At 37.6% G+C, this 27,502-nt stretch overlaps 1 protein-coding gene across 4 annotated transcripts in view; it reads left to right on the top strand.

Annotated features, from left to right (window-relative positions):
- The window catches only part of CCDC141 (coiled-coil domain containing 141), a 225,856-nt gene that overhangs the window by 88,501 nt on the left and 109,853 nt on the right, over positions 1-27,502 (top strand). For 3 of the 4 annotated variants that reach the window (XM_019970003.2, XM_019970011.2, XM_019970017.2), the window contains one exon: positions 13,557-13,673. The exons of the other annotated variant lie outside the window; for it this stretch is intronic. In XM_019970003.2, coding sequence (XP_019825562.2) covers positions 13,557-13,673 — 117 coding nt within the window. The remainder of the gene's footprint in view (positions 1-13,556; positions 13,674-27,502) is intronic. 4 annotated transcript variants of the gene reach the window in all.

A 27,502-nucleotide genomic window follows, 5' to 3' on the forward strand; every position in this document is an offset into this window, starting at 1 on the left:
CCTGGCAGTCCAGTGGTTAAAACTCTGTGCTTCTACTGCAAGGATTATGGGTTTGATCCATGGTCAGGGAGCTAAGATCCCATGTGCCGTGTGTGTCCAAAAGAAAAAAAAAAAAGATCATGAGACCAAAAAATAAATTTTTAAAGTGTATCAATAAATAAATTAATCCTTTCCTTACATATAAAATTTAAGACTCTTTGTCTTAAAACACCCCACGTTATGTTTTCTTTCACAAGTACCAGTAGCAGCAGCTCAAGTGTTTAATAATGGTCACTGTTGTTTCATTGTGCTTTTATGATCACAGATCCTGGGACCAGCTTGTTCAGTTCAGTTCAGTCACTCAGTCATGTCCGACTCTTTGTGACCCCATGGACTGCAGCCCGCCAGGCTTCCCTGCCCATCACCAACTCCTGGAGCTTACTCAAACCCACGTCCATAGAGTTGGTGATTCCAACCATCTATCTCATCCTCTGTCGTCCCCTTCTCCTCTGGCCTTCAATCTTTCCCATCCTCAGGGTCTTTTCCAGTGAGTCAGTTCTTTGCATCAGGTGGCCAAAGTATTGGAGCTTGTTGACTGCATTCGAATCCTGACTCTGCCATTTACCAGTTGAGTACCTGTGCAATTATTTAACCTCCCTGAGTTTTCTCATCAGGGAAACCCATCAAATGTCTTTTCTCATCTCAACCCATCAAATGAACCTTCTGTAAAATATGAGGTAATAAAACGAGCTGTTTTATGTCAAGTGCTAGAACAGTACCTGGTACATGGAAAATGCAATATTAGTATTAGCTTTTTTTATCATCACGTCTGAAAAGAACAGTGAAGACTCAATGCATTACATGCTCCCGCAATCCTACTCATCTTTGCTCTCAGAAAGATTGGTCTTGCATTAAAGGCTAAATTCATTATTTATTTTGCTTTCACAGGGTATGATCAAATAAGTCACTTTTATAATCTTAGCCATACTTGTTTAATGGAAACTCAATTAGCAATTCAAAAAAATAGAATTGTATTTTTCTGCTTTTGATTTAATGTTTATCTATTAATGAGTTAAAACTACAGATTAGATTACTATCCATACAAATAATTGCAAATTAACATTTGACTTCTGCTGTGTTTTAGACTTTTATCCAAGCATGAGTATATCACAGGCACACATACATTTATTAAAGAAATAGCAAAACAAGCAAACAAAAACTAATAACCTATGCATATTATCTGTTATCTTATTACCTAATACTCAAATTAAACATGTCCTAGACATAGTCTTGTGTCAAAAATACCATAGATAATTTTCATGTTGTATTTCACTCTCTGAATGTAGCACAATTTAATATCTTATTGATGTGGAAGTAGAGTCTCTTCAGTTTCTCACTATTATAAATAATAAGTGAGATTTACTATATTGATAATTATGTTAACAGGAAAGATTTTTAAATCCAGGTAGATAGAAGCATAATTATCTTACCTAAGTTTTCAAGTTTTTCCTGAATGGTCTATGTTAAAGTTTTGTTGAAGATACACTGAGGAAGATTAGCAGCAGGGACACCAAATTGAATGTGACTCTGTTAGTAGTTTGAGTTCTGTGATTGTCATGTTCCCGGATGAACTACCCCATAAAGCCTGGAACACTGGAACCACAGAGACACATGCTTCATTGGAGGGTAAAGATAATTTTGTCAGTTCTGTACTTTTTTTTAGGGTACACAGGAACTGTCAAACCTTCCATTAATAAAATATCAGCTTTGTCAATCATTTTAACCATGTAAGAAGAAGGAACATTAAATGGAGAATTAAGCAAAGATTACTGATGAATAACATGTGAGTGTCTGAATATCTAATGCATCTTCTCTCATAAGAGCCATTTAAAAGATGCATTTAATACTCCTCTGTTTCTAAGTGCTTATAACCTAATGCTTTTGAACTGTAATAGTTCAGCTAATTTCCTTTGGAAAAGAAATTAGGTGACCACAATGATGGCAACTTAAAATTTACATCAATTTCAGAAAAAAAGCAGATGAAGACCACATACTTTTCTATCTTAATTGGGATGTGATAGCCTGAAAAGCATAATCATAGCATGTCCTCTCTTTGTTTTTCAGATGTAAAAATGTGCACTTGTTTTACATTTAAATATGAGTAGCTGACCTTTTTTCCCAACTCCAGCAGCATCTTATTTTGCAGATAATCTGCTTCATTAATGAGAATCAGAAGCAGCTTGGAGTATTTCGTGCATAATTAATTATCTTGGCAATAAGATTTATGAATGTAATTTTTCTCAATTGCTCCAATCAGGAATAAGTGAGACAAACAAATAAATTAAAACAAAGTTATTCATGGTCTTTTTGTGCAAGACACTATCAAGGACATCTAGGAGAATTAAATAAGACATAAAGACAGATAATCTTTTTACTACCCAGATCACATATGGCTTACAAGATACCCATCTTTGTGGGAAGAAAAGTGGGTAATAGAATTCATATTTGGAAGTTTTTTAAATTTGAGTACCACATATATCATAATCACATGTCAATAGGCAATTAAAATGACATCTGCAATGACAGTGTAAGCACAGCATCAGGGTACATGTCTTGTACCTGCTGGGCAACTGTAAAACCCTATGTGTGTGTCCACAGATGTATGCTGCTGCTGCTGCTAAGTCGCTTCAGTCATGTCCGACTCTGTATGACCCCATAGACGGCAGCCCATCAGGCTCCCCCGTCCCTGGGATTCTCCAGGCAAGATCACTGGAGTGGGTTGCTATTTCCTTCTCCAATGCATGCATGCATGCTAAGTCGCCTCAGTCGTGTCCGACTCTGTGCGACCCTGTGGACAGCAGCCCTCCAGCCTCCTCCATCCACAGGATTCTCCAGGCAAGAACACTAGAGTGGGCTGCCATTTCCTTCTCCAACAGATGTGTGCACATACATGCATATTCTCCTTTAAATGATACTACCTTCTAACCAGGATTTAGAGCTTGAATGGTTGACCAGCTTAAATTAATATGAACTAACAAAAAATTGCCTAGCTTAGTGGATACAACACAGTGAGGGTTTAAAAAAATCTTTGAATTTAGCTTAATTTTTAAAATTAAGTATAATTAATTTACAATGTTGTGTTAGTTTCAAGTGTACAGCAAGTGATTCAGTTTTATATATGTGTGTGTCTATATATGTGTGTGTATATCTATATACATTCTTTTTCATTCTTTTCCATTATGTGTGTATGCTCAGTCATTCAGTTGTGTCTGACTCTTTGTGACCCCCCATGGACTGTAGACCTCCAGGCTTCTCTGTCCATGGAATTTTCCAGGCAAGAATACTGGAATGGGTTGCCATTTCCAGTTAATGGGTTACTCCATGGGATCTTCCCAACCCAGGGATTAAATCTGCATCTCTTGTATCTCCTTCATTGGCAGTCGGATTCTTCACCACTGTGCCACCTGGGAAGCCCTTTCCATTATAGATTGTTAAAAGATATTAAATGTATTCCCCTGTGCTAAATAAGTTTTTAAAAATCTTTGAATTTAGCTTAATTTTTTAAATTGAAGTATAGTTAATTTACAATGTTGTGTTAGTTTCAAGTGTACAGCAAGTGATTCAGTTTTATATATATGTGTGTTTATGTATGTGTGTGTACATATAATGGAAAGGGAAGCCCTTTCCATTATAGATTGTTAAAAGATATTAAATGTATTCCCCTGTGCTAAACAGGTAGGTCCTTGTTTACCTATTTCATATACAGTAGTGTGTATACGTTAATCCTGAACTCCTAATTTATCCACTCCCCTACTGTGAAGATAGTGTTTTGTCATTGGGTGACATAAGACCAAAATAAGGGTTGAATTAACTTGTTAATGGATTCTGGTATCTGATAGTTTGGTCCAGTGACAGATATCTGTGAGTTTCCAAATACTCATAGATTAAAATTTATCACAGAATTTCATTTTTAGCACATAAACTATTTCTAGAATTCACTCTAAGTTATGCAAAATATCCTAGTGTTTGTAGGAAAAGCATGTGATTTTGAAAGCAATAGAACCCCCTCCTTATTAAAATGCATGTTCCCACCATTACTTTCAATGGCATTGCCTGTCAAATGTAGTAACAGAGGGACTCTGGTACAGATGGTGTGGATAGCAATCCCAAATTTCACATTTACTTATGATATGACTTTGGGCAAGTTACTCAATCTCTGTGCCTCAGTTTCCTTTTCTATAAATTGGGAATAATAACAATATCTATTTATAAATTTGTTACAGAAATAAACAAGATTATATATGTAAAAATTCTTGGAGCACCGCTTGATATATGTCAGTGCTTAATAAATGTCCACATGTTCACCATATCACTACAATCTTTTGGTGATTACTTTCTGAGCTTTACTGGATAATCACCAAATTAGCTAGATTCCATACCAGTTTTCTAAATCATTCAATAATCTCAGCTTTCTAAAATTATGTGGAGGGGGAATAAATGCCATTTCATGGCTTAGTATCCAGACTATTTTATTCGAAAGCTCAACTTTGTTTGTAAAATTAGGTTAAAAATCAATTTTCCTCTCCCTTTCTCCACCCTTTCACAATTTCTTTAGCTCATTTATACCTGTTGTAATTGATTACATTTTCATTAAACTTAGTTTTTCTCCTCAATATTCCGTTCAGTTGGACTGATGGCTTCACAGCATTTTAATTAGACACCATTACTTAAGGTTGGTAAGAGGATTGGGTGACATGCACTGCAACTGAATTACCTTCTCACCCATGGTAAGACTGCCGACATAGCTGTTTCCTGTGTATGCTGCCTAGAAAAAGCTCCGCACGGCTCCCACTGCATGCCTCTTTCCATTGTATATCCAGGTTAGCGGCCGCTCCTTAAGCTGTGTGCCTGTATCTTTCCAGCACCCTGAGCCCTTTTTTTCCCTGCCTCTGGCGCTGGAAACTGTTGGCTTTCCTTTTCTCAACACCACTGCCTCCCCATACCATGCAGGGAGTAGAACTCAGTCTCCTCCATCCTCATGTACATGGTTCCCAGAGATGAACAAAGAAGCCCGGTTAATAGTAGTGCTTTTCATAGGGTGACTCATAAGCAAATAAACTAAACAGCGCACATTAAAAGGATAAAACACACTTTAAAATGTAATAGTTGTTTATCTGTTTGTATGATAGTTTCTGACTCTCACTTTTTCCCGACAACCCAGTGTTTCGGCCAGAGCTTCAGTGTGAACTCCATCAGGCGCATGACCTAGGATCTGGGATGATAAAATGAAAATGTCAAACTTTGGTCTCACTCCCAAGTAGACCTGTATGTTTTTCTCCCTTTTCTCTTTCTCTCTCTCTCTCTTTCTCTTTCTCATATGCACATATACTGCAAATGCCTCCCGATCATTTAGGGTGGAAATTAAATTGTACTGGGAAAATCACACCCTACATATCTTAAGCAGAGATGCACATTACTCAGACACTGGGCTGGGTCTCTGTTTCCTTTCTTGAAAAAAAGACTTTCTTCTGCTGCTGGTAGGATTCTTCTTAATGGCTCAGAGTTAATGCTAGAAATAGAATTTAGGTCCAGAAACTACCACTGTATTGATTTTACTTGTTGGATTAAATAGTTTCCACTGTTTAAGTAGTTGGAAGTTAAGAAACTGCCTAAACACAAACAAGAGTTGAGGGCAATCTTGGGAAAAGAAGAAGTCCTTAATGTCATTTTTCTTGAAATATAGATGTGACAAGAGAAGTGATACATTAACATAAGTCAAAATAATCGGAAGACAGATATGTTAGCACAAGTCAGAATAATTAAATACATAAAATTATGATTCCAGACAGGGAGATAGATTATCTGCGAAGCTGTTGAAGTAACAGAAATTTTGCCTCAAGACAAGCAATATATTTTAGCTTTCCTACTGCCCATCAATAGAGAATACTGGGATTTGATAATTTGTTGAGGAGATGCTAATGCCTTCCAGTTGACTTCAGTAATTCACGGAGGGCTTCCAAGTTCCACATAAGAAGATTGTGAGCTTTGTGCTCCTAGAATCTGAGATGAAGTCCAAATAATAACAAGCCAATAATTAGATCAGTCCGAGAATACATCTCAAGCCACATTTTGGGCAGGAAATTCTTTCTTTCCCTGCTTCTGAGCCCTCAAATACAAACATCAAAGACAAAAATTTCATGCCATTTCCTTTTTCAGGGGGTCCTCCTGACCTAGAGATCGAATCCAGGTCTCTTGCATTGCAGCTGGATTCTTTACCATTTGAGCCACAAGGGAACCCCCCTCTAATATGTATTATCTCCTAATGGAGCTAATGGATATTTGAAGTCTGGTTATTGCCTAGCTATATACAGAGCACATTTGATGAGATTGCCTAATACAAAATAATAGCAACTGGTTTCCCTACTGTAAAAAAGGAAAAGCTTGTGGAAGCTAAAATGGTTGTTATAATACTAGCATGTCTTCAGGATCAAACCAGACATTAGAACTGTCACCTGTGGCCATCAACTATAATTGAAACCACCTTTTATTTTGATAATTGAAAGACTATCAGAACATCTTGAGTTGAAGAAGATACATAACTGATGCCTTTCCCCTCCTTTATCAGTTTTTTTGTTTCTATTAGCTTGTTTGACAAAAACTGTTCTGCGTGTGGAAAAGAGAATGAAAGGACTTTGGAGAGATTTTCATCTTCCCTTAAGAATTTCTGTTAAGATGTTTGAATTGCTTATTGCTAGCTTGGCTCCTCCAGCATAGTTTTGTTTTTTTTTTTTTAACTAAATGGACTAATTTATGTACAAATTGTCAGGGGACCAAGGATAACCATGCTATATGTAAATATATGGCTGGAAAAGAAAAAATGGTAACTCATGTTTGAAGACAATGACGGAAGGAAAACAAAACAATATATACAGAATACAGTTACAGTTACATTTCAATCACTTAGTCACGTCTGACTCTTTGCCATCCCATGAACCGCAGCACGCCAGGACTCTCTGTCCTTCACAAACACCCAGAGTTTACCCAAACTCATGACCATTGAGTCGGTGATGCCATCCAACCATCTCATCCTCTGCTGTCCCCTTCTCCTCCTGCCTTCAATCCTTTCCAACATCAGGGTCTTTTCAAATGAGTCCGCTCTTCACATCAGGTGGCCAAAATATTGGACTTTCAGCTTCAACATCACCCCTTCCAATGAACACCCAGGACTGATCTCCTTTAAAGTGGACTGGTTGGATCTCCTTGCAGTCCAGGGAATCTCAAGAGTCTTCTCCAACACCACAGTCCAAAAGCATCAATTCTTTGGCACTCAGCTTTCTTTACAGTCCAACTCACACATCCATACATGACTACTGGAAAAAACACAGCTTTGACTAGATGGACCTGTGTTGCCAAAGCAATGTCTCTGCTTTTTAATATGCCATCTAGGTTGGTCATAACTTTCCTTCAAAGGAGTAAGCATCTTTTAATTTCATGGCTTTTAATTTAATGGCTGCCATCACCATCTGCAGTGATTTTGGAGCCCAGAAAAATAAAGTCAGCCACTGTTTCCCCATCTATTTCCCATGAAGTCATGGGACCAGATGCCATGATCTTAGTTTTCTGAATGTTGAGCTTTAAGTCAATTTTTTCACTTTCCTCTTTCACTTTCATCAAGAGGTTCTTTAGTTCTTCAAATTCTGTCATAAGGGTGGTGTCATCTGCATATATGAGGTTATTGATATTTCTCCCGGGAATCTTTTTTTTTTTTTTTTCTAATTTTATTTTATTTTTAAACTTTACATAATTGTATTAGTTTTGCCAAATATCAAAATGAATCCACCACAGGTATATATGTGTTCCCCATCCCGAACCCTCCTCCCTCCTCCCTCCCCATACCATCCCTCTGGGCCGTCCCAATGCACCAGCCCCAAGCATCCAGCATCGTGCATCGAACCTGGACTGGCAACTCGTTTCCTACATGATATTTTACATGTTTCATTGCCATTCTCCCAAATCTTCCCACCCTCTCCCTCTCCCACAGAGTCCATAAGACTGTTCTATACATCAGTGTCTCTTTTGCTGTCTCGTACACCGGGTTATTGTTACCATCTTTCTAAATTCCATATATATGCGTTAGTATACTGTATTTATGTTTTTCCTTCTGGCTTACTTCACTCTGTATAATAGCGCACATGGAACCTCCTCCAGCATAGTTTTAAACAGAGATCAAAAAAGTAAGATCTGACTTTGGATTGTAGAACCAAGTGCAGAAAAAGAGACCAGGAAAGTTTATGGTCATGTGATGCCTAGCTTTGAGTGTAGCAAAAGTTCACCTTCTTGCCACCTGAGTCGTTTGTCCTTGACAGAACATTTTTCTATTGCTTTTGTTCCCATTGTTTCAGTCCTGACTTTGGGGTGTGCTGTTGGGAATGGGGATTCTCAGTTTATCCTCATCGGGCTCTTCCTCTGAGGCAGTGCTTCTGGCAGGCCTGGCCCACATGTCCGTTCTCTCTAATGCGGCGTTTCCATTGAGGCCCCGTGATTATTCACAGGATTTACTTCCATATTAGAATTAAACTCTGTAACTATAGTGTTGCATTTTGGTTTTCTCTTAAGAACATTCATAAACATAGCCTAATAAGAACCATTCCCTCTTCTCTGGACTTCTTCGGTTCTCCAGACAGATGTGGTGAAGGGAACTCTCTGACCACAGCCCTTCTGCCTCACGCTGTGGGACTCTCCTCTTGTTGCCTGTGTGACCTTGAATGACTTGCTTATCCTATTTATCTATTGAAAAAGCAACTGTCTCCTTTGTAGGAGGTGTAAAGATTGCTCGAGAAAATCTGAGACCTGCCTGGAGTAATACCTGACCCTGATCTAGGAAGGCCCTGTTCACTCTCTTTCCTCATTCTTATCTCCCAGCAGGGGTCAAGGTGAGACTGGGTTATTCAATATTGCAAAAACTAGCCTTTCCTTGCCCAAAGCTGATAAGTTCAGTAGTGTTCTCTTCTAAACTCCCCACTCTTTCTGGTATATCCCTGCCTCAGTTCTGCTTAACGCATCTTCAGTTCCCCAGACTGAAATGCTTACATCTCATCTAATCAAATAAAAAAAGTTGGGAAGAACCCATCTGTTACGTTACCTCTGCTTTCCTCAAAGCTGTTGTCTGAGCCCCCCTTTCCTTAGCCAATAAACTTCTTCAAAAGAGACATTAGTTTTACTGCCTCACCCCTACTCAGTGACCCATTCATGTTTACCAACCAGTATCTCATTCCACTGTTCTCTTGATTCTGCTATTTTAAATTGTCTGTAATACTTAGTCCTTAGATCTACATTTAACAGATTAAGGATATTCTGAATATCCTTAAATTATAGAACCATCCAATAAGAAATACAATATAAGCCATAAATGTGATTTTTTAATTCTCTTAGCTACATTGAAAAGTGAAAAAAGGTAAAAAGCCATGTAAAAATGGGCTTCTCAGGTGGCACAATGATAAAGCATACACCTGCGATGCAGGAGACACAGGAGACATAGATTCGATCCCTGGGTCAGGAAGATCCCCTGGAGGAGGGCATGGCACCTCACACCAGTATTCTTGCCTGGAGAATCCCACGGACAGAGGAGTCTGGCAGGCTACAGTTGATAGGGTCACAAAGAGTTGGACACAACTGAAGTGACTGAGCATGCACACACACACACACACACATAAAAAAGTGAAAAGCAAGAACACATTTTGTTTAATCCAACATATCTAAAATAGTAGTTCAGCATTGAATCAATATTAACATTCTTAACAATATATTTTCATTATTTTTTATACTAACTATATGAAATCATTTGTGCATTTTATACTTAGAGCATATCCCAATTTGAGTTTGTCACATTCCAAGTACTCAATAGCCATGTGTGGTTAGTAGCTACTTGTTTAGGACAATGCAGGTCTGTACCATTTGACTGAGTTTTCCTGGTATCTCTATTTAACTTCCAAGGCACCCCTTGGTTTTTACTGAACATCTCTGATTACTCTTTCTGTGCATCTTTGTTGATGTCCCTTCCTCTTCACTCTGTCTTCCTTCACCCTCTGGTAGATGTTTCTTTCCAATCCCCACCTCCCCTCTGCAAAAAAATCTACCCCACTCCTTCTCCACCTTAGTTCTACATCCTCTGAGCACTGAGTACTTAGAATCTCATGTCAGACAGATGAGATGACCACAAACACATCACTTAGATCAATCCAAAAGGTAAGAACCGGGAAGAGAAAGGAATGATATTCTCATTTTCCCCCTTAGTCCATCATCACCCAGAATCAATGCCCGGTACACACTCTGAATTTTTGTTCTTTCTTTCTTTCCACATGTTTCCAGCTCTCAACTCCTGTTTTTTATCCTTTTGCAGGGCCCATGTTCAAAGAATGTCCTGATGCATCATTTAGTGTCCTTATCACTCAGGCTTTGGGATAACTGCTGATATAATCTAATGCTTATAGAAAGTGTTCTTGGAGTATCTATGCAGCTGTCTGCAGTCGCTACACACAGGATACAGTGACTGATTTACATTATGGTTGACATGCTGTTGGTTATTTGGGGTGTCTTGCTTTTACATCAGAAAGACTCAGTCTATTCTGTGTGCATCTCACAGCACATAAAGTAAATCTGGTCTAAGATGCTGCTCATGTGTTTGACTGCCTCATGATGAGATTTAACACCCCCATGATGAACCATTTTCTTCTGAGTGTTATGCCACTTCGTTTTCAAGTTTCTTCCCAGGGTGCATTTGGGTAGTAAAAATGTATAGCCCTAGAGACTTGGTATGCTTTGTTAGGCAGGTGTATGACCAGGATATATGGAATACCACTGTAGGTCTTGAACTACATTCTCTTATAGGAAATATGTATGGGCATGCCCAAAGGAGTAGTATCCTTTGGACGTTAAAATAGTATTTGCCAAATCTAGGGGATGATGTCAGAAGATACCTTAAAAAATCAAAATAACTGACTCCTTCCTGGCGTTCATCACTGTTGACATGTGTTAGATGACAAATCTTTGACTCACAAAATCGAACAGGATTATCTGAGGGATCAGACTTCTCACCTGTTTTTAGAGATTAGTGAGCACCTGTTTGTCCCCATGTTTTCTTCACTCAGATTCTGTATTAACTTTCCCTATTAAAGCATTCTTGAGATTTCTGAGTTCCTACTACTTTAGATAAAAATAGATGAAGCTCACTCCTGGCACTTAATAAAATAAAGGATTTCTGAAAGTTAGTTATATTCATGAGCCATTTTTCTTTGATAAAACCCTTAAATCATCCCTTTTTTTGTTTTTATGCAGGCCTATAGCATCTTTTGTGAGATTTTTAATGCAATTTAATAAATTAATGTACAAATTTGGTAGCTCTTGATAAAATACTCTCCAAGGGTTCTAATATGCATGCAATACATATCATTTAGGTCTAATTTCTGGGCTGCCAGAAAGACAAACCACCTTCAGAGAGTTATAAACACATAAACACAGTACTTTAGATGTAGGCACTGGCTAATGGCTGTATTATGCACAGAGTACCAAATATTCTGAAGAGAATGAGGCCGACTTCACATGGAAACTGCTTCAGGGTCACTATCAGTCTTTTCTTTGCACTGACACTAGCCTAAAATGCTGGTTAACAAAGGTTTCCAATTAGCAGAAAGCTGGAGAAACCTTCTTGCTGCCCACTTGACTGCTTATTCCATGCTGGAAAATGCTAAGTCTTGGTCTATATACTTGGTCTAGATCTATACCAAGTATAGATCTAGCTGTGTGATGTTATCAGCCCTGTAACAGTAATGGAGGGTATTATCCTAAGTAATCCCTAACTTGACTTCTCTGTAGTGTGTGTATGTGGGCGGGGTGGATATATGTTTATTGTATGGACCTTCAGGACTTCAGGACTAACCTAGCTTTCTCCCTGGCCACATTCCTCCATGTTATAAAAATACAGAGAAATCCTGAGGCTGCTGCAGCCAAGATAAAGTAGGCTGGAGAAAGACACAGAGTATATTCTGGACAATGCCCACCACTTTGAGTGGGCTGCTGGGATTCATTTCGCAAATGTGAAGTAATTTCCCTTGATGACCAAAGACTTTCTGTTACCTGAAGATAACAACAGGGCACAGTGGAAAGAGCATGGACTTTGGAATAATATAGGTTTGGGGACAAATCCTAGCTCTGCCATTTACTATTGGCCCTGGATAAGTTGCTTAACCTCTGTTTATGTCGGCAAGGTCAATATAGTATCATACTTGTTATAGAGCTGTTGAGAGAAAAAGAGATGATGCCCAGAAAACAACTAGCAAACTGTCTAGCACGTTGTGGGTTCTTAGGAATCAGTAGCTATGATGGGATCATAAGAATAATGCTGTATAAGATTTGAGAGTAAAAATCCAACTCTCCTTTAATTGGGACAAGGAATCTGTATCCTGGGGCCACATGTTATTGGTCTCAGTTCAGTTCAGTCGCTCAGTCGTGTCCAACTCTTTGCGACTGAGCACGCCAGGCTTCCCTGTACTTCACCAACTCCCAGAGCTTGCTCAAACTCATGTCTATATAGTCAGTGATGCCATCCAACCATCTCATCCTGTGTTGTCCCCTTCTCCTCTTGCCTTCAGTCTTTCCCATCATTAGAGTCTTTTACAGTGAATCAGTTCTTCACACCAGGTGGCCAAAGTATTGAAGCTTCAGCCTCAGCATCAGTCCTTCCAATGAATATTCAGGACTGATTTCCTTTAGGATTGACTGGTTTATATTGCCTATCCCTTGTCCAGCACATCTTCCCGACCCAGGAATCGAACTGGGGTCTCCTGCATTGCAGGTGGATTCTTTACCAACTGAGCTATCAGGGAATTTTTTTTTAATCAGTCTCATGTCAACTTATATGATCATTCTTAAAAAAAATGCAGCTTGTTTTATGTCTTTTATTATTTGTTGTTTTAATGCTGTGTAAGGTGCGTATTGTAAATCTAGTCTAAATGATTGTAAGTTATGTCCTTAGCTATTTATAAGGTCTATGGAATTTTAGTAGCTTCTCCATTCATTTTTTTGGATATAGATATTCAGGAGTTGTAGCAAACTAAGTATTTGTACATTGTCTTCTAATAGTAGAAATATAATTCTACAAATGCTATTTCATATCTTCACTTAACAATGTAACTGTACTCAGATTGATCATCTTATACAGAAAAGAAGATTTATATTCTAAAAGAATGCATGGTTTATAGACTGTGTGGGATCTCTTTCGGTTCTTGTTTGTTAGGAGATTTTGAATTTGAATTATTTTCTTCAAGCTATGTGATCCAGTGAAATATGTTGTTTTTATAATTTAGGGGTATTACTTTGTTTTTTCTCTTAAGCATGTAGAGACTGAAATGAAGAAAAATGAAATGAAAAGATTGAAATGAAGAAAAAACCTGATCATATTAATGAAACACATGAGTTTATATAAAAAAAATTGAAGTAGTTTAAGTTTTAAAAACATGGAGAATTTTGATTCATTTATTCTAATATCTGAATTTGACCTCTCTTTGTTGCTTCTTACCCAGGTCACATGTTGGTTTCAGAAAACTATAAGAGATTTAGAGGAACAAGGTCTAGGTACATCTCTTTCAGACAATGAGGAGCTTATTCGTAAGCACGAGGAACTGATAATAAAAGCAAAGGTAAGAGATTCATTAAAAAAAATGACTGAAAACCGCATGGACTTCTCTTGAATACACTTCTATAGGTAATGTAGTGGAGTAGTAAAAACTGGTTTTGTATAGTTTGCTTGCTGTTTGCATTTGTTTTTTCCTTAACTTGTTTCATGTTCTTAGTTTTGCAAAAAGTAATGGCTAACAGTCAGGCAACCACTTGGAGGTGCTTAGATGTGTGAAATGGAACCATCAAGTGTTGAGAGCAGGAGGAGCAGAACAACCTCTATCAGTGTTCCTCTCGCCATTGAGTCTTGTTGTTTGGAAATTGACTTATTTGTACATGTGAGAGTCTGTAAAGATTTTCCAAGTTTTCTGGTGCTCCATTTTGATTTTTAAAAAAACCTGTTCTAGGTAAGCACAATCTGCTGCTTCCTCTCCCACCACCCTTCCAAACCCATCCTCCCAAACATGTAAAAATGTATTGCTTTGACATCGTTATGTTCAACCATTGCCTAGTAGGTTGGCCCATTGTGTTCCAGAGCTTCATGACTTAGCTGTACCTACAACTATCAACTCCCCAAGATATTAATAACAGAAAGTTCTCTAAATCTCGATTCTGATTAAAGTATTCATTGTTTTCACTCTACTACAAATGGACTTTCAGAATATAAGCTCCTCCTTGTTTCAGACAAGTTGACTCCTTCTTTTCAGGGTCCTGAGCCACTCAGGAGCCAGTTATAGATCTCATACAGAAGCTGAGTATTACTCCATATACTCAGTAAGTAGTTTTGGGGCCAAACTGGTTTTGAACTGAGACAGAGAAACCTCTTTTTCTAAAAGCATCCTTGCAAATAAAGTTATTTTCTAAAAAAAAAAAAAATGTTTTCTGAGAATTGCTGTTTTATTACTTCCTACAGAGTATTCCATATGTTGTAAGATTTTCCTTCAACTATGGGCTGGCCTTTGGAACCCCTGATCTCAATGGCATCTTTAAAGACTTTTAAACATTGAATATCTATTTAGAGATGAAAGCTCACACATAACTTGTTGATAAAAATTGATGACAGTGGTCATCAGTTTGTGACACTAGATAATCCAATGGCAAGGTAACTGGTTATTCAAGACAGCAGAGGTCCCTGTGTCACGTGGGTTGAAAAAGACCCCGTCAATGTAGATGCAGAGGAGGGAGTGACACTGTCCCAGGGTGACCCAGGATGGCCTTTCAGAGGAAGGGATTTGAGCAGATGAATGGAGTAACGATGGTTGGTTAGGCGAGTGTGATCGTTCCTCAATTAGGTAGAATAAGGGAAAACAATGATAGACCAATTTATCTGTGATGAGAGTTAAAGGTCTGGGCAATGTTCAGTCCAGAGACGGTAGACCCAGGGCAACTGTTTCAGAGGCCATCCTTACCCACGGCCATTCCCTAGAGAAGACATGCTAACAGGGCATGGTCTTTACAGAGAAGTAAACTTCGCTGGATGAAAAATAGAAGAGTATTCTGAGGCCACAGAAGGTGGTCCTAGATAACCTTAAAACCCCTTTTAAGTTTTAGTTTTATAAAAGAGACAGGATTTAAATTACAGTAACTATTATGCTTATTAAATTTAAAGTAACATGAAAAACACGTTTTCAGAGATGGTTGAAATGATGGACTAGACTGGAAAAACGGCCACATTTCTTATACGTGGAGATAGCATCTTCGTCATCTTGGTATTCCCAGCACCTAGGATAGTGTCTGGCATTTAAAAAGGGTGTCTGATTCATGTCTGCTTTTTAAACCCTCTTTCCAGAAGAAAGAAACATCCTTTTAGTGCATTTCTGTGATTTGCTAGTGACTTTAAGTAGTGGCTTAGCCTCCTTTTACCTACCTAGCCATCCTTATCTTTATGTATTTATTTTTAAGTGTTTGGTCCTCAGCATAGAGTTACACAAACTCTAATTCATCCTAGATCTCAGGGTTGGCTTCTTGGTTTATTTTATTATTTTCCCTTAATCTTTATCTTCCTCACATCCCCATTCTCATAGGCATCTACTCTAACAGTCTATGTCTTTAGACATATTCCCATTCTTAAAATATATACAGAGTTACATGTTTTCAATCTCCATGAATTGTATTAAGGCATAGATTTCTTGTGTTTCTTTCCACAACACTGGTTGCGTCTCACTTACATAATTCTTTGTGATCTTCACTAGGGTGATTGCTAGATGCAGCGTAACTTTCGAAATGATATCTATAGGACATTTCATCCCAAAACAATGAATTTCACCTTTTTCTCAAGCGCACATGGAACCTTCTCCAGGATAGATCACATCCTGGGCCATAAAGCTAGCCTTGGTAAATTCAAAAAAATAGAAATCATTCCAAGCATCTTTTCTGACCACAACGCAGTAAGATTAGATCTCAATTACAGGAGAAAAACTATTAAAAATTCCAACATATGGAGGATGAACAACACCCTGCTGAATAACCAACAAATCACAGAAGAAATCAAAAAAGAAATCAAAATTTGCATAGAAACGAATGAAAATGAAAACACAACAACCCAAAACCTGTGGGACACAGTAAAAGCAGTCCTAAGGGGAAAGTTCATAGCAATACAGGTACACCTCAAGAAACAAGAAAAAAGTCAAATAAATAACCTAACTCTACACCTAAAGAAACTAGAAAAGGAAGAAATGAAGAACCCCAGGGTTAGTAGAAGGAAAGAAATCTTAAAAATTAGAGCAGAAATAAATGCAAAAGAAACAAAAGAGACCATAGCAAAAATCAACAAAGCCAAAAGCTGGTTCTTTGAAAGGATAAATAAAATTGATAAACCATTAGCCAGACTCATCAAGAAACAAAGGGAGAAAAATCAAATCAATAAAATTAGAAACGAAAATGGAGAGATCACAACAGACAACACAGAAATACAAAGGATCATAAGAGACTATTATCAACAATTATATGCCAATAAAATGGACAACGAGGAAGAAATGGACAAATTCTTAGAAAAGTACAACTTTCCAAAACTCGACCAGGAAGAAATAGAAAACCTTAACAGACCCATCACAAGCACGGAAATTGAAACTGTAATCAAAAATCTTCCAGCAAACAAAAGCCCAGGTCCAGACGGCTTCACAGCTGAATTCTACCAAAAATTTAGAGAAGAGCTAACACCTATCCTGCTCAAACTCTTCCAGAAAATTGCAGAGGAAGGTAAACTTCCAAACTCATTCTATGAGGCCACCATCACCCTAATACCAAAACCTGACAAAGATCCCACAAAAAAAGAAAACTACAGGCCAATATCACTGATGAACATAGATGCAAAAATCCTAAACAAAATTCTAGCAATCAGAATCCAACAACATATTAAAAAGATCATACACCATGACCAAGTGGGCTTTATCCCAGGGATGCAAGGATTCTTCAATATCCGCAAATCAATCAATGTAATACACCACATTAACAAATTGAAAAACAAAAACCATATGATTATCTCAATAGATGCAGAGAAAGCCTTTGACAAAATTCAACACCCATTTATGATAAAAACTCTCCAGAAAGCAGGAATAGAAGGAACATACCTCAACATAATAAAAACTATATATGACAAACCCACAGCAAACATAAAAAAAAAAAAAGAAAGTCCTGGAACATAGATACTGGTGTCTTAATTCTACCCTTCATGATGTTGGTTGCCTTCCATTTCTTTATTCCTTACAATGCTTGACCTTCTAGTCCACTGACTCTTCTACTGAACTCCTTGCTGGTCAGCTCTTCTGCTGACTTCTTCACTTCAGCTGTTAGGTTTTTAATGACCAATCCCTCACACAGATTCTGTGTCATAATTTTTCTTTTTCCTGCTTCATCTATCTAATATCCTTCTTTATATCCTAACATGTGCTTTGTTCATATATTAAATTTTTGATCTGTCTGGTGCATTACTTCTTGGTTCTCGTACGTAGGTATTTCCGTGTGTAGTTTGTACATCAGGTGTTATTTTCTCCTGTGGGTTAATATTCCCTTGGGATATCAGCAGCTTCACCTGGTAAGGCGTGGGAGGTGTGAAGGCCAGTGCTCCAGCTTGTCCTTTTCTGGGTGAATTGGCTTCAGGGTACAGGGAGATGCCTCTGAGAGCTTGTTGTTAGTATTAGGGCTCTACCGTTTCTGGTTTGCTCCTTTACCCCAGACACACACAAAGGAGGGGACGCCTAGGAGGACCTCCCACTGATTGGACGCTGAACCCTGCTTTGTTCCAAAGACCCATTTCCCATATTCTTCCCAGCTTACCTGATGGAGAGTTGAAGAGGGCACACCAAGAAAGAGTCAGGTTGCTTCTCTTTTATATATTAGCTGTCCACCTGTCAGAGTCCAGTCCTTTCCTGTTGACCTCCTCTGGTTGGTACTGGGTTGGGGCTCTGATTTTCTTTCCTGAAAAGGTACCTTGACAAACAATGACCAGGCAGGTGGGGAGAGAAAGCATCACACCGAGAAAGTTGTCCCCTAGCATATCCCCTGGCTAAGGCATCTGACCTTACTCTACTCCAGAAAGCCATGTGGCCCTGACACTGAGAACTAACCCCTCAAGGAAGGTTCTTCTCTATAAACTTTACCTTTGCTTTGTCAGCCTTTGCAGGAAGGAAAAGCTATATAATTTGTAGGATCCAGTTTAAAATGGAAATATGGAAGCTTTTTTCAAAAAGTTACTGAGATTTCAATACAGTAGCAGCAGAGTATTAAACCAAGCATGGGGCCTTATAAACAAATGTTGCTGTGTGGCACAGGACACTTACCCATGATGCTGGTCCTGTTTACAACGTTCAGATTTTTGAAAGGACCTATAGACCTTTGCTCGGAGAAGGCAATGGCACCCCACTCCAGTGCTCTTGCCTGGAGAATCCCAGGGATGGGGGAGCCTGGTGGGCTGCCGTCTCTGGGGTCGCACAGAGTCGGACATGACTGAAGCGACTTAGCAGCAGCAGCAGCAGCAGCAGAGACCTTTGCTGGTCAAATATTTTCCTTAGCCATCTTTACTAACTCTTCCTACCTGTGCTAGCGTGTTTTCTAAAAATAAAGATTAGTTTACTATATCGGGTTGCATTTACATAGGAAAAACAAGTCTGAATTCGTGCTGTCACTCACTATGCAGTCTTGGGTATACTTGACCTCTCTCAGCCTCACCTTCCCCACCTGTAAGGAAGAGCCATGAATAATTCAATTAGAAGATATTTGTGAAGGTGCCCCCATTTTAGTAGTGCCTCCAAAAATGTTTCCTCTCCCATCCATGGTGTAAACATCCAAAAAATTTATATCTGTGGTTTTTAACAATGACATTCCTCATTCTTGGAGGAAGAATCCAATTTTTTATGTCCTTACACAGTAAGTGGAATATTACACTTGGATTTTCTTTTTTCTTTTTTTGAGTGGGGGTATAAGGATAAGAAGGGGGAGTGTTTCTTTCAAAGGAGGTTTAACATAGACATAAGGCCTCAAGCTGCAGATTCTTTAATGAACCACATATAGATAATCTGGTAACACAGAGGAAGGTAGGTTTTTCTGTTCTGACAGCTAAGTCGGACAGCAGTGAGTTGTTCTGTATTGCTTGTTAGTCTACTCAGTATTTTCCTTTTAAATAAACATTCAAAATCCCTCTCTCATTGCTTACTGGAATGCATTCAAATACAAAATATGATAACTTTCAAATCTTTTAATAAACTTTATTTATACTGTACTGAAAGAAATGAACTAAAAAATTTTTTAATACAACTTTTAACTGTGAGTAATTTTAACTATGAGTATTAAATTATACTTTCTTTAAACATGAAAAATATTTTCCTTTTACGTATGGAACAGGTTAAGAAATAGCAGGCATGGATGATTATAAACCACCCTTTGGTTAAGCACCTTAAATACGCTTAGATTTTATCCTGTATCAGTTTGGTGCCTCAAGGCTTGAATTCAAAGTCTGGAGCTCAGAGTTGTTTTTAGGGGGTATTAAAATAATATATTAAGAAACACTTCGTTATTGTCTCCTTTGAGAAGACATAAACATTCCTTCTTCTGTACATCAGAAATAATGTTTATCTAAGAACTGCCTTCAGCAACCAACATTTGCTTCTGTTGGGAGGAAAGCTTTTCCAGTTTGGGTCCAGTGTTTAGGGCCCTGCAAATTAGCTGAAAATAGACAGATTAACAGGAGTAAAGACAAGATTTATTTTCACATAGTGTACATGGGAGGTTCCAGTAATGGAAAACTCATGAAGTAGCCCAAAGTAAAGTTTTACAAAGATCAGTTTTTCAAAAGAAAAGTTTTTAGGGCTTCAGTGGGAGAATATGGAAGATTTTATTTGGCTTCTTGATGGTAGATGAGCAGTCTGTCTTCTTCCTGGCTAGGGGTATCCCGAGGGAGGGTTTGTGGCAGCTGAACTCATACTTCCTGAGCACAGTGTCAGTCTTCTTTTAATCAGAAAACTGCCTGGGAAGGGGTCATTGGAAGCTGTATAGGAGGTTTCACTTAAGTTTAGGTGATACTTATTTCTGCGGCTGCTAAGTGTTTAGCTATCTTCAATTTAAAGTCATTTTCATACCACCATGGTGGACTATAAATCCCCAAATTTTATAGTGTCCACTCTTACTTCAGTTCAGGCCCTTTGCAGTTGGTACACATTAGAATTACTTTACACAAGGGCTTTGAAAAAATACTGGCATCTGGATCTCATGCCTGGAGATTTTATATAGTTTGTTTGGGGGATCAGGATTTTTAAAAATTCACTACCAATCTTAAGATAATGACGTTTTTATCAAAAATGAAATCCAGATTTCCTGCTCCTTCTAAAAAATGGAAGACCTGGTAATGTCCAGTTCATCTTTTCACATAGACATAGCAACTCTTGGCTGGAGCCCAGCAATAGCTATTTCCTTTAGAAAGGAATGTTGGCTTCAGTTTGCCTTAGTCCCCACCATTCCTCATTGCCCTCCTCTCCTGCATTTGCTTCAGTTGTTTACATTATATACCTTCCCTTGTAAGCATTTGTGTTGGAGACCAGATGAGCAATGAGATACAATGTAAGTGGAGTAGTAGCTTAAACCAATTTGCATTTTAGATTACCTTGGAAAAAATCTGAATGATAAGAATGGAAGGAAGTGATGCTGAAGGCAAAAAGGTCTCAGGAAACAACTGAAGTTTGAATGAGAGTAACTGTAGGTGGGATATAATATCTTTTGAGAGAGAAGTTATGAATGACAATTTTAAAGGCTTAAAGGAGACCACGTGAAGCCTTATTTAGGGTGTGGTTACTAGGCAGCAGCATCTGGAAATCATTAGATGTGCAAAGTCTCAAGTTTAAGACACTGACTTAGAGAATTTTTCCATATATTTCATGTATGTTCATATTCTCATTAATTTTCATGTATGCATACTCAGTTGCTAAGTCATGTCTGTCTGTGACCTCATGGATGGTAGCCCACCAGATTCCTCTGTACATGGGATTATCCTAGCAAGAATACTGGAGCAGGTTGATATTTCCTTCCCCAGAGAACCTTCCTGACCCAGGGACCAAACCTGAATCTCCTTCATTGGCAGTCAGTTTCTTTACCACTGAGCCACCAGGAAACCCTTAATTTTCATAGGTGAGTATATATTATTGATAAAGTCCTTGATTACCAAATAGTCTTTGAAGTTTATAAGGGAAACAAACTGAAAATGGTATAAAGAAACATCATCTTCAATGTTTTAATATAGTAGAATTCACATTTCTCAACTTTAAGATTAAAACTGTCTTCCAGGATTCATCATCTAATCCGATTTTCCAAGTCATTGAAAATATTTTCCAGCTGTTGCTGAGTGATTTCATAAATTGGATTTGTGATCTTGGCCTCAATCAAGTTCCTTCAAATAATATTATTTGGAGATTTAAAAAAATATCAGTGCTTAGGTTCCACAGAAAGTTTATTAAGAGGAAAAAGTCAAGCTTAAAGCTACAAAATACTTATAACTATGAGATAAGGAAATAAAGCAGAGTCTCTTGCAAACTTATTTGAATAATTTAAACACATAATTGTCATCAATAGAACCACCTCAAGAATGTGGCTCCTTAAAACTATGTTTACTGTTTTATTTTTCTGACTACATAGTACACTCTTATTTTGGAAAAATTAGAAATACCTAAAACCAGTCCATCCTAAAGGAGATCAGTCCTGGGTGTTCATTGGAAGGACTGAGGTTGAAACTGAAATTCCAATACTTTGGCCACCTGATGCAAAGTGCTGACTCATTGGAATAGACCCTGATGCTGGGAAAGATTGAGGGCAGGAGGAGAAGGGGACGACAGAGGATGAGATGGTTGGATGGCATCACTGACTCAACGGACATGGGTTTGGGTGGACTCTGGGAGTTGGTGATGGACAGGGAGGCCTGGCATGCTGCAGTTCATGGGGTAGCAAAGAGTCGGACACGACTGAGCGACTGAACTGAACTGAAAACTAGAGAAAATTAAAATCACTCATAGTGTGTGTATGTAAATATAAATGAGAGGGTGATATAAAACATATTAAAAAACTGAGTATTCCAAACTTGTATATGATTCTGTGTGTGTATACACTGTATGTGTGTCTATATGCAAAATTGTGTATCTGTTGTTTTGCACTGTGGTTTTTTCAATTAACATCTCATAAGCATTTCTCTATTCAAATGCATATTTCAAGTATGCTTCTTAATGATTGCTTATTACTAAACTGTGTAGATACAGCATATATTATTGAGGCACCAATGCATAGTATCTCAAAATATGGCCCTGGAGTGAATGGTACACTCACAGGGCCTAGAGTTATATCCTAGCATTTCTGCTTACTTCTGATATACTCTGGGGCAAATTTCTAATATATGTGAACCTAAGTTCCCCTTTTTGTGAAAGAGGGTAATAACTGTACCTAATTCATGCAGGTGTTGTATATTGAGTATTAGTTGTATTCTCATACACTAGTACTTAGCATGATGCCTCACACAAGCACAACATAATAGAGGCTTAATAAAAAAAGATGATAAAATAAATATAACAAAATCTTACCTTTAGTGACATTTAGTAAATTCACAGTGTTGTGTAACTGTCCCATTATCTAGCTACAGAATATTTCTATGGCCCTAAAGAGGAACACCATACCCATTAAACAATTTATTCCTCTCTCTGCCTGCCTTTGATGATCATTAGTCAACTTTCCATGGACTTACTTATTCTGGATATGTCATAAATGGAATCATTCAAATGGCCTTTTGTGTCTGATTTCTTTGTTAGTATGTTTTCAAGGTCCATCGATATTGTAGCCTGTATTGATGCATTATTACTTTTTATGATGGAATAATCTACTGTATAAATATACTACATTTAATTTGTTGAGGAATCACTATACTATTTTGCATAGCAGCTGCACCATTTTGTGTTCCCACCATCATGGGAACACATGTATAGTCCCCACCATGTACAGTGCTTTAAACTTTGCATCCTTGCCAAAACTTACTTTATGATCTTGTTCTTATGTTAAAAATTTTTTTTGCCTAGACATCCTAGTGTGTGTATGTGAAGTACTATCCAATTGCGGTATTTTTATTTGTATTTTCCTAATAGCTAATATGTGGTTCAGCGGTAAAGAATTTCCTGATAATGCAGGAGACATGGGTTTGATCCCTGGGCTGGGAAGATCCCCTGGAGAAGGGACTGGCAACCCACTCCAGTATTCTTACCTGGGAAATCCCAGGGACAGAGGAGCTGGGCAGGCTACAGTCCATGGGGTTGCAAAAGAGTTGGATATGACTTAGTGACTAAACAACAAATAGCTAAAAACTCATGATGTTGAAGATCTTTTCATGACCATTTGAATATCTTCTTTGAAGAAATGTTTATTCATCCCCTTTGCCTGTAGCGTGCTTTGATGAACAAAAGTTTTTAATTTTGAGAAAGTCCAGGTTATCTATTTTTAATTTTCTTGCTTTTGCTTTTGATGTCAAAGCTATGAAACTATTGACAGATCCAAGGTCATGAAGATTTATTCCTGTGTTTTTTTCTAATAATTTTGTGGCTTTAGCACTTACATTTAGGTTTTGCTCCATTTTGAGTTAATTTATATATATGATGTAAAGAAAGGGCCATTCTTTACACGCAGATATTGTTATTCCAGCACAATTTGTTGAAGAGACTGTTCTTTCTCCATTGAATAGTCTTGGCATCCTTATTGAGACTAACTGGCCACAAATGCATAGGTTTATTTCTGAACTCTCACTTCTATTTCATTGACCTATATGTCTGCCCTTATGCCAATGCCACACTGTTTTATTACTGTAGTTTTTGTAGTAAGATTTGAAACTGAGTTCTCTAACTTTGTTCTTTTCAAAGATTGTTATGGTTATTCAGGGGTCTCTTGCTGTTCTACATGTTAGAATCTACTTTGCCATTCTTAAAAAAGAGGCCATTGCAATTCTAATAGGAATTTGTAGATAACTTTGAGAGTATTGTCTTTTTAACTTAGGTTTTCTAATCTATGACCACAGGATACCTTTCCACTTATTTAGGTCTGCTTCACTTTTTCAGTAGTTGTTTTTTTTTTGTTGTTGTTTGTTTGTTTGTTTCTAATCATTTTCAGCATATGGATCTTGCATCCCCTTAAATTTATTCTTAAGTGTTTTATTCTTTTTGATCCTATTGTAAATGAAAGTTTTTCTTCCTTTCCTTTTCAAATTATTCATTTATAGTCTATAGAGGGACAGTGATTTTTTTGTGTTAATATTGTACCCTGAAACTCTGCTGAATTAATTTAATAGCTCTAAAAGTTTTTCGTAGAACACCTTAAAATTTTCTATACATAAGGTCATATAATCTGTTAATTTCCCCTTCCATAATAATTTGTCTCTTGTCCATCTATCTAATGGTAAAAAGACTTTCTTTCACTGTATTTGAGACCACAGCTAAAACTAAAACTTAAGTATATTCATGAAATACCCAGGGATGTTAAAATGCATATTGTCATTCATGAGATCTGGGCTGAGACTTGAGTATCTGCATTTCTAACAAATTTCAATGTAATATTGATGCTATCAGTCTCTGGACTACCCTTTGGGTGACACACGTTATGAAGGGGAGAACTGCAGTAGAATGAAAGGGAGTTTAAGTGATGGAGTTGAAGTATTGGGACATTGTAAGAACTTGAAAGATGTAAGTCTAAATAAACCTTTGTGTTTCTTTAGGTGTGGACATGATTTCTGAGCTTAAAAGTTGGTTTATTTTTGTTGCTTGCATTTATTACTCAGGTAATTGAAGATCAAAAGAGAAGCATTTAAAATTTGATTGTTCCTTTTTAAAAATAGAAATCTTTCCACAGAAATAGCACTTTCCTGAACTATTTTGTACAAAAGGAGCTGCTTGTAGGTCTCTTAGGTGGTTCAGGAAGTATGTAGAAATATCTAGAGTTCATATATTTATAGTTCCCAGGTGGTCCAAATTGTTTCAAAGCAATCCACAATCATTGTTAGCTGTTTTCTTCTCACTGTGGTATTTATTAACCTCAATAAAGAAGCTGACTATTCTTCTATTTGAACTTCAATTACATCCCCAAATTCTTTTACTGAAGGCATGCAAAAGAAATGGTATAACCACCTAAAAATATATTGCTTCAGTTAATCAGCTGACATCATCTCTGATGATTATAAGGAAAGTCTACAAAATGAAGAAGTGTTTGTTACTTTTATAATGTTTCATCTAATTTAAAAAATAAAATGGAGTCTGAATCTGAAAGGTCTCAAGGCAGAAATTAACTGAATCTTCAAACAGTAGAGACACCTGCATTAGTGCATTTCAATTCCTCTGTCTTCATTTTAGTGAATAATTTGTTTTACTTGTCTGATTTTTTAATGAACTTCCCAATTAAAAGCAGATGTCATTTTTCACAGAACATAAATTAGAAACAATTTAATTACTAGCAGGCAAAATATGTATAAATAGTATTGAATTTGCCTGCAAGCATGGGGAAAATCTATAAAATGATGGGATTTTTCACTTTGTAACCATACGTGAGCCTTAACTTCTGGGTTAATTTAAAGCTCAGTGAACTGTGGACTTTAATTTCCAAGGGAAATTTAACTGAGAAACTTTCTCAGAAATGTTTATGCCCATCTAAGGGGATGAATTAAGAAAGCAAATAAAGAATATTGTACTCTATGATCACTAGGTTCAAACCTACCGGCTGTCACCTTCTTATGAAACCTTTATCAGCTCATTAAGTTCAAATGCTTAGAATTTTTTCTGTTTTTTTTTGTTATGACTTTTATAAACATTCTTCCTATATTTTCTTTTTCTTCTCCTCTTTCTTGTCTTTTGTTAGCCGTTAAATAAAAATTTCCACAAAGCATGGCTTCGTAAAGTTACTATTCTAACTCAAGGTAATATTACTATCATGGTAATAATAGTGAAGTTGAATCTATTTGAGGTGGACACCTGAGGAGCCAGGTTATTATGTCTTAATATGTTGTTTAGTCGCTCAGACGTGTCCGACTCTTTTGCAACCACATGGACTATAAGCCCACCGAGCTCCTCTGTCCATGGGATTTCCCAGCCAAGAATGCTGGATTGGGTTACCATTTCCTTCTCCAAGGGATCTTCTTACCCAGGGATTGAACCTGCACCTCCAGCATTGGCAGGCAGATTCTTTACTACTGGAGCTATCAGGGAAGCATGTCTTAATACAGTCACACCTTAAATCGTTATAATCTTTCTGTGCTAACTTAGCATCCATTTGGTGATATTCAGTTCAGTGACCTTAGATTTCTGTGACATTCTTTACTCCAAAGGCCTTCACTTCACCTTTCCACTCCTGTGGCCACACTTGTTTTTATGGCATTACCCAAAGTGCTCTCATCCTACTCTGCTTTCCTTTCACCATTTTTTGGTCTTCCCTCTTTATACCATTCAGCATGGAAAAAGGCTATTTGTAAGTAAATTCAGTCACCCATTTTCTCTTCTTCTCAAAGAAGAATCACCCATCTTCCTGCTTCTCAAAGAAGATGAAACAGTTAGTACACTTTTTCTGGGTTAGATCTATTTAAAAAGTAAATGATCTATTACCATTCATCCTTATAAATTCTCTTCTTTGAAAGTGGGAAAGTGAAAGTTAGTCACTTAGTTGTGTTTGACTCTTTGATACCTGCTGGACTGTAATCTTCCAGGCTCCTCTGTCCATGGAATTTTTTGAGGCAAGAATACTGGAGTGGGTAGCCATTCCCTTCTCCAGGGGATCTTCCTGACCCAGGGATCAAACCCAGGTCTCCCGCATTACAGGCAGTTTCTTTACCATCTGAGCCACCAGGGAAGCACTTTATTAGCTGTTAATTCCCTGCTTTGTCCCCGTAACAACCAGTTTGAATCTTTCAGTCTCTTAAAATTCTCATCCAGCCTTTACCTAACTTCACAGTCACTGAGTCATACAAAGTGAAACCTCTTGATTCTTTTCTTCCCTGTTCTTTTTGTCTCTTATTCTACTTCTCTTCTCCAAATGTATTTCTCATTCCTCACTTTTCCAAATTTAAGCCTTTATCCATTCTTCTAAATCCCACCTTTCCAACCTCTTCATTTTGTATCTCTCTTCATTCTTAATACCTCATATTCAGTCACTCCTTCTCTTCTTTCTATTACATTTTAGTCTCTCACAAAATACAAAACAAGCATTGCTGCTCAACCTTTATGACATTATTCCACCTTTTTGTGACTATTCTGATAGGTTGCATCAGATCCACCAACATTTACACAGTGAAGTCCTAACCCCTGGTCTCTCAGAATGTGATTTTTTTTGGAAATAGAGTTATTGCCTATGTAATTGGTTAAGATGA

This window comes from Bos indicus, chromosome 2, assembly GCF_029378745.1.
Source record: "Bos indicus isolate NIAB-ARS_2022 breed Sahiwal x Tharparkar chromosome 2, NIAB-ARS_B.indTharparkar_mat_pri_1.0, whole genome shotgun sequence".
In the NCBI taxonomy this organism is placed as follows: domain Eukaryota; kingdom Metazoa; phylum Chordata; class Mammalia; order Artiodactyla; family Bovidae; genus Bos; species Bos indicus.